The sequence below is a fragment of the Primulina tabacum genome, chromosome 11, assembly GCF_025594145.1.
Source record: "Primulina tabacum isolate GXHZ01 chromosome 11, ASM2559414v2, whole genome shotgun sequence".
NCBI lineage: Eukaryota > Viridiplantae > Streptophyta > Magnoliopsida > Lamiales > Gesneriaceae > Primulina > Primulina tabacum.
The window spans coordinates 36,128,164-36,140,436 of NC_134560.1; the positions used below are offsets into that span (position 1 = coordinate 36,128,164).

At 36.6% G+C, this 12,273-nt stretch overlaps 2 protein-coding genes across 5 annotated transcripts; one reads left to right on the forward strand and one right to left on the reverse strand.

The window, feature by feature from the left end:
- Positions 1 to 10: 10 nt before the first annotated feature.
- On the forward strand, positions 11 to 2,943 carry LOC142518976 (isocitrate dehydrogenase [NAD] regulatory subunit 1, mitochondrial-like). 3 transcript variants are annotated; one of them, XM_075621843.1, is made up of 4 exons: positions 11 to 619; positions 1,107 to 1,358; positions 2,091 to 2,169; positions 2,405 to 2,943. In XM_075621843.1, exons 1-4 carry the CDS (start codon positions 116 to 118, stop codon positions 2,677 to 2,679), a joined length of 1,110 nt encoding a protein of 369 aa, XP_075477958.1. In that variant the 5' UTR covers positions 11 to 115; the 3' UTR covers positions 2,680 to 2,943. The 3 variants fall into 3 exon arrangements, with proteins under 3 accessions (XP_075477958.1, XP_075477960.1, XP_075477959.1); XM_075621845.1 differs by having other exon boundaries at positions 12 to 619; positions 1,131 to 1,358; XM_075621844.1 differs by having other exon boundaries at positions 12 to 619; positions 1,119 to 1,358; positions 2,405 to 2,941.
- A 1,155-nt stretch (positions 2,944 to 4,098) lies between these two features.
- On the reverse strand, positions 4,099 to 10,887 carry LOC142518161 (glycerol-3-phosphate acyltransferase 9-like). Of its 2 annotated transcripts, XM_075620867.1 has the most exons (12): positions 10,676 to 10,887; positions 10,528 to 10,585; positions 9,974 to 10,092; positions 9,229 to 9,328; positions 8,686 to 8,781; positions 8,525 to 8,621; positions 7,930 to 8,017; positions 7,768 to 7,864; positions 7,353 to 7,438; positions 6,872 to 6,991; positions 4,524 to 4,622; positions 4,099 to 4,314 (listed from the first exon to the last, which is right to left on the reverse strand). In XM_075620867.1, the coding sequence occupies exons 1-12, from the start codon at positions 10,882 to 10,884 to the stop codon at positions 4,266 to 4,268; spliced, it is 1,218 nt and encodes a 405-aa protein (XP_075476982.1). In that variant the 5' UTR covers positions 10,885 to 10,887; the 3' UTR covers positions 4,099 to 4,265. The 2 variants fall into 2 exon arrangements, with proteins under 2 accessions (XP_075476982.1, XP_075476983.1); XM_075620868.1 differs by lacking the exons at positions 10,528 to 10,585; positions 10,676 to 10,887 and adding an exon at positions 10,303 to 10,497.
- Between the last annotated feature and the right edge of the window lie 1,386 nt (positions 10,888 to 12,273).

Below are 12,273 nucleotides of genomic sequence, written 5' to 3' on the forward strand. Positions count from 1 at the left end.
TACGACAATGTCGTTGTCTCCATTTCCCTTCGTCCCGAGACAGAGAAACATCAGCATCGCCATAGCCAATTAGCTCGATTTTCATTGTAATACCCAGTTACCCGAAGCGTCGAATATGTCCCGGAGATTCCTCCCCATTCTGAAGCACCACCTTTCCGCTAGATTCAGGACCCACACGCGATCCGTTACATATATGCCCCGACCCGGTGATGGGTCGCCACGCGGCGTCACCCTCATTCCCGGCGACGGCGTTGGGCCCCTCGTCACCGGCGCAGTGGAGCAGGTTATGGAGGCCATGCACGCCCCTGTCTACTTTGAGAAATATGACATACACGGGGACATGAAGACCGTCCCTTCCGAGGTGATCGATTCCATCAAGAAGAACAAGGTGTGTCTCAAGGGAGGGTTGAAAACTCCTGTTGGCGGAGGTGTTAATTCTCTCAATGTCATCTTGAGGAAGGAACTCGATCTCTACGCTTCACTCGTCCACTGCTTTAATCTCAAGGGATTGCCTACGCGTCATGATAATGTAGACATTGTCGTGATCCGGGAGAATACGGAGGGAGAGTATTCTGGCCTCGAGCATGAGGTTGTTCCTGGAGTTGTAGAAAGCCTTAAGGTAATCTTGGGTTCATGTTTATGTTCGTGTTTGTGCATCTGTGATGCTGTTGAATGGTGGCGTTGAGTGCTATCCCGTGTGTTGTTTGTTTCAATGCATCATGTAATTACGAATTGTCCGGTCACGCATTGGTCTTTTCTGTTTTGAATATGGATTGTCTCATGCTTTACAGTTTTTGTCTGCCATTTACGTGTGAAAAGGCCATGAACTAAGAAATACAAGTACCCGGCAAGTATGTACAATGAGTTTCTTGTTCCGTGGAGATTTCTCGTAGTCTATTAATCTTGGCCTGACTATTTTTTTAAAGCAATCCAATCAGAATGGAATTAGAAGGAAACCTTTAAATTGATTCTAAAATCTGAAGGAATGGAAGTCAACATTTGATCCTAATCCAGCACAATAACAGCTACCGGTGTGCATGTTTCACGTACATTTTTTCTTAGATTTTCTCTGGAGATTCTCTGTTTTCCCCCTGTTCCTCATTTAGTCAAATTGCAAGGTGATTACAAAGTTCTGCTCAGAACGAATAGCAAAATACGCATTTGAGTATGCCTATCTCAACAACAGGAAGAAAGTGACTGCTGTGCATAAAGCAAACATAATGAAACTTGCAGATGGTCTTTTTTTAGAATCCTGTCGTGAAGTTGCTAGCGCTTACCCTAGTATACAATACAATGAGATGATAGTGGATAATTGCTCAATGCAGCTTGTTTCCAAACCAGAGCAATTTGATGTCATGGTAAGTGACAATATATGTGTTCGTTTGCACGCATACCTTTCTTATTTACCTATCGGCTATACCTATTTTTCTTCTGCATTGCTTGCATTTTTATCCTTTTCTTCTGATTCTTTATATTTTCATGTATATAACTAACTGATGAGAGTTTTAATTTCTCCATTTTGTCACCAATTTGCAATATCATTATGTGGCTGGTAATAGAAAGATGTTTGTTGGATGTACACATATGCATTTCCCTTGTAGAACTTCTGCGCGAATGCTAAAGTATCAACTTGCATAGAAAAAGTTTTCAGGAGTAGCTCATTGATTTGTGATTGATGTTGGTATAAATCACTATGTGAAAAGTCTTATTTTGGTCTTCTTTCTGGAATGGGACCTTAAATTGCAAGCATATCATGGTTGTTTTTGTTGAACTCTCAAATCATCCAAGCTTGATTTGTAAATTTTAAAATATAAAATGTTGTGCTATTCTATTAAGTTGTAAATGGAATAAGGTCCTGGTTGTGGTGAAAATGCAAATACGAACAAAACATGTTTGACGATATCATATGCTGTAGCCTTTGAGTTCAACTAAAAGGGTCAATTTTTGGGTTAAGAGATGCAATACATAATAGACATGATGAATGGCGTAGAGCTTACTTCCCCCCCTTAGTCTGGTTATATTTTTCTCATGGTCACTGACTCCCCTTTTTGGTTTCATTGCTTATCGACCAACAAATATACATTTTGTAGGTGACTCCTAATCTGTATGGGAATCTTGTTGCAAACACGGCTGCCGGTATAGCTGGGGGTACTGGTGTCATGCCAGGCGGTAAGTTAGTTATCTCCCTCTTCAAAACTGGAAGATTGTGAGTTGCCCTATTTTCGAGTTACAATTCAATGGTGGTGGTTTCTTCACTGAGCAAATCCCATTTTTCTGAAATAAAAAATATGGTGGTACTTATCATTCATCTTTATGCCTACAGTTAATGTCTTAACTTGGTTGGACATGGATGATGTATCTTGTGCATTTCTTTAGTCATGGATCTTGGTCTGATGACGTTCAGGGAATGTGGGGGCTGATCACGCGGTCTTTGAGCAAGGTGCTTCTGCAGGAAATGTGGGAAATGAGAAATTAGCAGAGCAAAAGAAGGCAAATCCAGTGGCTCTGCTTCTTTCATCAGCTATGTTGCTGAGACACCTCCAGTTTCCTTCATTTGCTGATCGGTTGGAGACTGCGGTGAAGCGTGTGATATCAGAAGGTAAGTTCCGGACAAAAGATCTTGGCGGAGCCAGTACGACCCAAGAAGTTGTGGATGCTGTCATTGCAAATCTGGACTGAATATAGTCTTCTTGATTCCGCTCACCGTTTTCCTTGATCATGTTGCAAGTCTTGTAATGATTTTGATGATAAGCATTCACCACATATTCAGGGTAGAATAATGATAATGATAACGAATCTTCTTCAGTAAAGCACACATCACAATAAGAATCAAGAAAAATTTAAAGCCATTGTATGTTTTTGGGGGGTTGACTGATAATCCACATTTTTTATGTCCAAAGAAGTTTGGATCGGTTCAATTTATAGAAGCCTTGTGAATTTGATATAAAGATAGATGAATGTGTATACGTTTGTGTGTGTGTGTGTGTGTATATATATATACATATATATATATATATGTGTATATATATATATATATGGTAGCGCTGCTCTGTTGTAAATTTAGAAAGGGTTTCTCCTCGAAGGGTAATGGCTACGGATCATTTTCAGCCAAACAATATGATCACGATCCTATGTTACTCAAGTCCCTTTCCCAGCAATGAGCTAGTTGAAGTTCAAATGAACTTAGGTAGTGTCTGAGTATGATTTGGGTTAAGGGTGTAATGAATTGAGTTGGTTAGCGAGCTTTTCTAGCCAGTTTAAAAAATATTTGATTCATATTTAAGCATATTGGATTCGAGTCGAACTTGAATATGTTTATCTTTTTTTCGAGGCAAACTCGAGCTCAAATTATTTTGTTCGATAGTTTGTGAAACGCTCGCGAACTTTAGTATTTTATTAATATAATATAATTATATATTAAATGAATAGATTTCAAGACTTTCAAAATAACTCAAATAGTTCACGAACATGTTTTAATCTTTCGAGCCGAACTCGAAATTTAATTCAAACTTAATTTGAGCAAAAAAATAAAATAAAATTTGAAGTTAAATTTTAGCGCTTCAAATCGATCTCGAATAGAACTAATTTGAGTCAAATTCGAACTTTCTCATATTCAATTAAATTCGGTTCTTTTACACCCCTGATTTGATAGCAACAAAAACCTGCTGAAAATATTTTTGGTTCCTGCAAGCCGCAAGGCCAGCAACAGTAGTTTACACTCGAGTAAATGCTGGAGAAACGAAGGCGATGCTACGATTTTTGTTGCATTCTCCTGAAATATGCATTCACCCTTTGGGTAGGAGCTCACGGCAAGTTGCCCGCAAGGATAGGCTTCCATTCACTGTGGACGAGACCTGTTCTTTGTGTCGAGTTGCCGACAAATCAATTGATTATTTTTGCTCGGCATCATATTTTCCAAGATAACGTTAAAAACTAGGAAGACATTTCGGAGCAAAACAAGACTCATGAAAACGAAGATTTTAGCAATATTTTGTATAATTTATAGTACATGGCAGCCATACAAATATTAAGTTACAATTTTTCAGATGTATGCAGGGGATACCATAAGCTAGTTAGAAATTATGATGATCACCTAGATACCCCCATTTAACTGGTATTCTGTTTTTTTTTTATTACCAATTTAAAAAATCATGTTCCACAAGAAACCTGACAAAAGCTACGATTTATGTTACCTTACATACTAGCTACAAAACTTATCCAGTAACAAATGCAACACATTAACACAGCAACATAAAAATCTCGAACTATATATCTTCAAGCCGATGTAATAATGATTCTGCAAAGCTCTGCTGCCTGCAAATGTACAGATACACATAAAAAAACAGTGTACATTTGAAAATATCATATATCAACCACCAGACATTGGCAATCCACGAATTTTAACAATACATTTCAAATCTCCAAGTCATGGCCACATTGTTCGAAAATTTTTAACGCGTTTAATAACGTTTGTGCAATGGACCAATGCTGCAGAAGAAAAGATCAGGTTAATCAAAACTTACTTGCGCTCTCGATGCTTGGGACTGGGGAGAGAGTACTTCAAATATCCATCCCATGGCACCTTTTTAAGACCTGCTCGAAGAGAAATGATGTCCCTCACCCTGATGTAAACACCGAAACAATAACAGTAAAAGTCAACTTAGTCAGAATGGCTTGGGAATTTAAATTTGCTCACAAAATGTCTCCCTATATAGTGATAGGGAGAGCCTTATAAGGAAATAAGGATTTATTTGGGACTGAAAATAGATATAGCCAAAATAACTCTCAAATAAAAAGGAAAAGATAATGGTAATTTTGGGCATACGATATATTCAAAGTTTCAAACATTCATCTAGTATCTATTACCACAACTGCAAAAAAATTTAAATTACAGAAATTATTTTTCTAGTGTTAGGCCTTACGAGACTGACCGAGTTAATCGAGTTAATGAGGAGTTAATTTACAAAAATAACAAATGCATAAAAAATCATGGTTGTAATACATTAGTGACAATGATAATTATTTATTTTCCACCATCTTTGTAACACCCCAATTCAAAAATTGTTTTCACTGTACCAAGACGATTCTTTTCAACGTGCTTATGTCATCACTCACACGCACCCTAGGAAACTTCTCAGGGGTCACCCATCCCAGAATTGTCTCAAGTCAAGCACGCTTAACTTTAGAGTTTTTATGTGATGAGCTACCGAAAAGAAGAAGATGCACCTTCTTGATATGAGTAGTACATATCAAATCTTTTAATCCCTCCTCAACTGCACTGTTCCATACCTGAACAGTTTTGGAATACCTCTTCTTACGGTGTAAGATCGGTTCATTCGTGTTCCCTTCGCCTAGAAGTCCTGCCAAGAGCCGCTCATTGTCCGTGCAACCTCATGGCACCGGCGATCACTCGCGCCCTCTTCGGCCCCAGGCCTCACATGCCCACCAACTTCCGCTTGATTCGTCCCCGAACCACACCGTACTAGGAGAGGTCAGCTCTGATACCAACTGTAATGCCCCATATTCGACGACTGTCCTCACTGTATCAAAACGAGTCTTTCTAACGTGCTTATGTCGTCAATCACACGCACCCTAAGAAACTTTCCAGGAGGTCAATCATCCCAGAATTGTCTCAAGTCAAGCACGCTTAAATTTGGAGTTCTTATGTGATGAGCTACCGAAAAGAAGATGCACCTTCTTGATATGAATAGTACCTATCAAATCTTTTAAGCTCTTCTCAACTGCACAGTCTCATACCTGAACAGTTTTGGAATGCCTTTCCTTCCGGTGTAAGATTGGTTCATTCATGTTGTCTTCGTCTAGAAGCCTGTCATGAGCCGTTCATTGTCCATGCAACCTCATAGCACCGGAAATCACCCCCGCCCTCTTCGGCCCCGGGCGTCACAATCTTGCTATTATATAAATCAATATTATCAAGAACATAGTTGTCAAGGGCACAAGGCGCACAAGGGCTCTGGAGCCTGAGGCGCAAGGCGCAAGGCGAGGCGCGCGCCTTACCGAAGAAATGCGCACGTTTTTAATTTTTTTTAAAAATATATTTATCTTAGAATAATATATTAAAATATAAAATAATTAAGTCACAATGTCACACAAAACAACAAATAATTAATAAGTTCATAATAATAAGTCCACTGATGTAATCTTTCTTACGTTATTATTAATAAAATATTGTTTCTTATAAAAAAAATAATAAGTATCACGATAAAAATTCTTCAATCATCCAAATCAAGTTCATCTTCTTCAATCAAATCATCAGAGTCCCTAGAACTTTCGGACTTGTATTCTTCTTAATCTTCACCACTTTCTTGATCAACATCATGAACCGATACCTGAGCTTCTTCAATAAATGGTTCTTGGCCTTTCTCTTATTCACGCTGTCGTCACGTTGTTGGCTGTAATTCTGTTGCGGTCTGCACAGCTCTTGTCGCCTTCTGTTATTTAATTTGTTAACTGGGCTGCTAGGGTTTGGGGTTGGGCTGGGCCTTTTACATTTTAAATTAATATTAAAAAAAACAAAATGCAACTTCTCTGTTACTGAATTTTTTTTTAAAAAAAGCAATCTCAGGCGCGCCCTACGCCCGAGAGCCCTTCCAAGGCGAGCCCAGGCGTGTAAATTGTTGCGCCCGCGCCTGGTGGCGCCTCTCGCCTCAAGTCGCCTCGCCTTTGACAACTATGATCAAGAAATATTAGAAGTTAAATTTATTTATTTATGATTTCCTAAATTGATTTCCAAATAAATCCTTAAATAATTTTGCAACAAAAGGTATTAATTCAGCATTTCATTACGCACACACTGAGCATGTACCTATCTACTAGTTTTAAGAATGGATCATATGATATCAATATCTACCTCTCAGCAAATTCAATAGGTGTTTCCCCAGGTCTCAGATTTTGAGGCTCCAGGTACCATACATCACAAACAACTGCCCATGATGTCATAAGCTGCAGCAAGTGTGTTGTGAATGATTGCCTGTGATAGAGATTAGAACACATTTTAGAAAACCTTCTAACTAGTGAAGCAATGGTTTTGTAGAACCACATCAAAAGGAGACATCACTAGCTATCATTAACAAATATCATGCTATCAAAATTTCCCACAGAACAAGCTGTAGAAATAAACGATAGAAGCCATTGAAAGATGATAGGTTGTCTTTTCTCATTTCCTGCAACCTAATTAACTCCTAAAACTATGTTTATCAACACATGAACTCATACCTAAATAATATATATTTCAGAAAATAACATAAAGCAATCAAAATGCTATAAATATCAACAGCATGTCAATTATAAAAGAATTGTATGCGTAAGGAAAAGAGAAATGAAACACTTACTTTCGACTGTTCCAGAAAGCATCAACAAAAATCTTGTTATACTTGATTGCGACTGGACAGACAGTGCAGCCTAGTTCAAATGCACCCTAAACACCATTAACAAAAATCTTTTACACCAATTTTTTAAATCTCCTACATCCATTTGAACTATAATTTAACAATATGCAACTTGTGCTTATATCACCAACTTATATTCTACACGATTATATCTATTTCACCAGAAGAAAGTCCACATTGAACAGTAAGTCAAATAATGTTTGGGGAGAGCAGTATGCTACAGTGTGGGGAAACGAGAACATGCACAGGCAAAAAATTTATCCTTATGTCAGTCGAGGTACAGAAAGCAAGACAGCAGACATTTATCAGTTCCAAGCTTATATAATAAAATCGAATTTGACAGATAAAACATTGTCACCTTCTTAAACATCACAGTATAGTGGTTATTCACACAAGTTCCTTCGGGGAATATGAGAAGAGGATTGCTGTCAGTCCCATTGACATGTTCTCTTAACCTGGGACAAAATAGAACAAGAAAAATGATGTTTTTGACATATTGACCCCATTATGAAACACATACTTTCTTGCCACAATTTCACGATCCTTGGACTCAGAGCGGTTGAACCAGATGCATCCTAAACTTTCCAAAATAGTGCTCTGCAACAATCCTATACAGGAGCAACCACTATAATGTAAACAAGGAAAATAAAGTAAAAGAGCACACTACATCGCCAGCATCTGACCCTGGTAATCAAAATTCTTGATTCTTATGCATCTCCACCAGTTACCTAAACAAGATGACAAACACTTCCAAAGAAAAAATTACTATCTTTTCTAAGATTCATTAAGGTTCAAAAATCGAGTTGCCAAAAGCAATCATCATCAATTTTCATACTCCCAATCCAATATTCAAAAACTCCAATGTCCATAGTGATATTACTATGAAATAGTCCACCACACACACACACATATCCAATAGTCTTCTACCAGCTAATGATTATGATATAAATTTGACAAAGAATGAAACGGTCAAATTTGAGAAGGCAGAAGAGTGAGATAATGCACATTTGGCATTCCTAAAATAAGTATCTGGATTTTTCAAACTTTTCACGCACAAATAATCCAGAAGGTTTCACAATCAAAAGATTAGAGACATGCTAAATGCTAATACTTACCAACCCAGCCAGGATGCTTCTGCATTATCACTGCAAATGCGGTCATTTGTTCCAAAACAATGAAATCAATCATTGACGTATGGTTTGCCACAAACACCTGAAACGGTTGACTGAACACAAATCTCTTGAAAGACAATTTAAACTACTACTCGAAGTTCTACCTGCTTAGGCCGAATACTGGGGCGAGGACCGTGATACTTGACAACCCCAGTCCATGATGCAACAAAAAAGCTGCAAATGAGCTCCACTAGACCTCTCTGACCAGAAAATAACCAACTAGTGAGTTACAGAAGTCCAATCTAAGGACTATGCAACATCTTCTGCACAGAAGAAACTAAATAATGACCAAAACTCACAAATAGCGAAAAATTATGTTTGCCATGGGGTGCGTTCTTTATTCCCAAGGCCATCTATTTCCTTCTTTCTCTCTCTCTCCTTTTTCTTTGTTTTCACTGGTTTCCCTGAGATATGAATTCTAGTCTTTCTACCTATTACCCTAGTTCAGATATTATGATTTGAGAAAACCCAAATTGGATAAAACAAACATTTCTTTTACCCAGTCATTGTTTATTCCCCAAGAAACTGATAAAACTGTAAATCCAGGTCCTTTAAAGTATGAACGTCTAAGGTTAACAACACCCAGTATATTAATAACATTACTATTATAACAAGATGAGTCAAAAAGGAAAATTAATCGGTCACACCTCTAACTTTTTCCTTAGCTTGTCATGCCCTTTCAACAGGAAATGGACAGGAAAATAGCATAATAGAAATACTATCCATCCAACTGCCAATACAATAACCCTGCATTTGATATGAAATTCATGAAGCATCACGATACATTAGGATCCACTAGAAAATAATAGATGCAAATTCCTACCATTATAATCTGAGACAAAACATTTGATGCGACTTCTACATGCAGTGTGACTGGTTGCAATTATTAAAATGAATCACACAACCCACCAAACAAAGAATAAAAACACTTGACGATTTTGTGTTTCAGATGTTCACATTTTAATCAATGCTTCATCATATGAAGCTCCACAAACCCGAGTATGCACCAAATCAGACTTACTACACACATAACAGAAATATCAACACACAGATGCAACACATTCAATTATAATCTGAAATATCACAACGTACAACTTTTAAGGGTGAACAAAGCTTGATCCCAAAAATCATCAAAAGAAATGGCCCAATTCTCATTTGAACCCCAAATTAGTCATTAGAAATTTAGAATCTTAATTGGCCGCATAATATACTCAAAGGAAAGGGTTTTCAGATAAAATGTAAATACTTTTAAAAAACAGAAATAATTCTAAATGCCCTAAAAATGAAAAGAGGTGATTGATCCTGAGTGAAAGAGGAAGGTACTTCGTTACATATCGATGCTCAGAAAAGCTAAAATTAAACATGTATTAGTAGCATGGGGAACAAACTCACCTTACTGGGAAAAGCAACCCATATCTGACTACAACTCCCAAACACCACAAAGGAAACAAATATATGTTCCAATTCCAAGGCTCTGGTGGATTTGACTTGAAGCATCTTGTGAAAGAATCCTAACCAGGAGTAAAAATCATAGATAAAACATAAATACACCAGTTTCTCAAGGGACTCAACACTGAGACAGGGAACTAAAGAACAGAAAGGAAAAAAAGGAAACATAGAATAAGCCATATGTGCAAGAAAAATAGCTTCCACACGAGTATAATCGCAGCAAGTTTGTCCAATATTTAACAAACTGCTAAATGAAAAGCAGCGAGCAGTACCAAGTCCAGCGCGTTAACTTCCAAAAGGGAACACTGGGAAACAAGTGGAGCAGCCAGCATCCTTTATCGGATGTAGCAGGGCAAGTATTGAAATCAAAACAAAACGATCATCATCTAAATCCTAATCCAACCCACATCACCTCTAAACTGATATTGATAATAAAAGAGAGGGAAAACATGAAATCCACAAATAAACTCGAAATTCGTGGGAAGAAAAACACTCACATCAACAATCGCACCCGCTGCCTCAGACAATGTCGGCGAAATATCCAACAAATCACGCCTAAACAAACCAAAAAATACATATAACAACGTGAGATGCACACACAGATGATAGATGATAAAGGAAATTCAAAAAAGGGGGGGAAATCACAGTCGTAGTTTCCCGTGGGGCTCTTGAATGGATCCAGATGGAAGGTAATCATCGATATTGGGGCGATCCAAATCCAATTCGGAAGCCGATGCTCGAAGCTTGCTCATTTTCCCAATCTTCAGAGCATAATCAATGATTTTGATAAGAACATACGTAGAGATGAGCACTGCTCCCCTCTCCTTCACTCTGCTGCTGCTGCACCACCTCATTCTTATATAATATAATATAATAGCATATTATCGAAATAATAATAATATAATATGAAATGAGGTCAAAGCCCGATTCAGATGGGGCCCAATAGGGATGTTTGGGCCACAATTCGTGGGCTAACCTCATCCAGTAGCATTTGTAATCCAGTTTTTTTTCATTATTCTTACTTTTTTTTCTCTCTTTGACTTTGTTTATTTTCAATTATTAATTTATAAATAATGAAATAATTTCTTTTTTAAATAATTTCAAAAAATAATACTCACGAGAAACGCGACTCGTAGAATATTGTAAATGCAATCATTATAAACGAATTTGGAAAAAGTAGAACATCAAATATCCACGATGAAGGATTTCTTGGTAAGAGTGATAAGAAGATTTGATTAATCTTTATATATCGAAATCTTGAGTAGTTCTCACTAATCTTTACATCCGGTATTCACAATAAAAATTAATACTCTTAGCATAAAAAGTAATACTTTTTCATGGATTATTCAAATAAGATATCTGTCTCGCAAAATACGATCCGTGAGATCGTCTCACACAAATTTTTGCCCGAAATTTCGACATTTCGATAGGATATATGATAATACATTTTTCGATATTATATATCACCTCGACATTTCGATAGGATATATGATAATACATTTTTCGATATTATATATCACCTCTATTAATCATTACACGTTTTTAAAATTCAAATGTACATTATAGTCATGCATCTGACTGTTGGTTATCCAGCGACGGAGCCAGGACTATGGCTCTACTCTGGCTAAAATTTTAAACTCTAGAATATTTTAATATTTTAAAAATTGATCTACTCGAAATAATATCATATTATTTCAAAAGTGTACAAAATTTACATATAAATTAAAAAAAAAATTGAACGACCCAGACTAAAACTCGAGTATATGTGCACATGCACAGCCACTGTGGTTATCTATACTATATATTTCAATAAACCAAATTACACGAAAATAAAATTATTTTTATATTCTTCACCGAAGTAAAATTTCAAAAGTATAATAATATCTCTATTTTACAATGTAAATCAAATGATTATAGAGAAAAATTGACTAAAATCTACATAATTTTTTTAAAAATAATATATGAATTTACAGACACGCAACACGTATAATATGATACTGATAGTAGACAAACGAGTAATTATCTCGACGTTAGATTTATTCATGCACTAAGAATCAATCATATTTGTCAAAAAAAAAAAAAGAATCAATCATATAGTTACTCAAAACAAAAGCAAAAACAAATTGTATAAACATGTTTCTCTCTTTTTCTTTGTTTTAAAGATAAACAAGAATGTTGGTAGTCTTGTTTATGTAATGTCAACTTATAGGTTTGCACGTCTCATTCATTGGTCAAAAATGAAG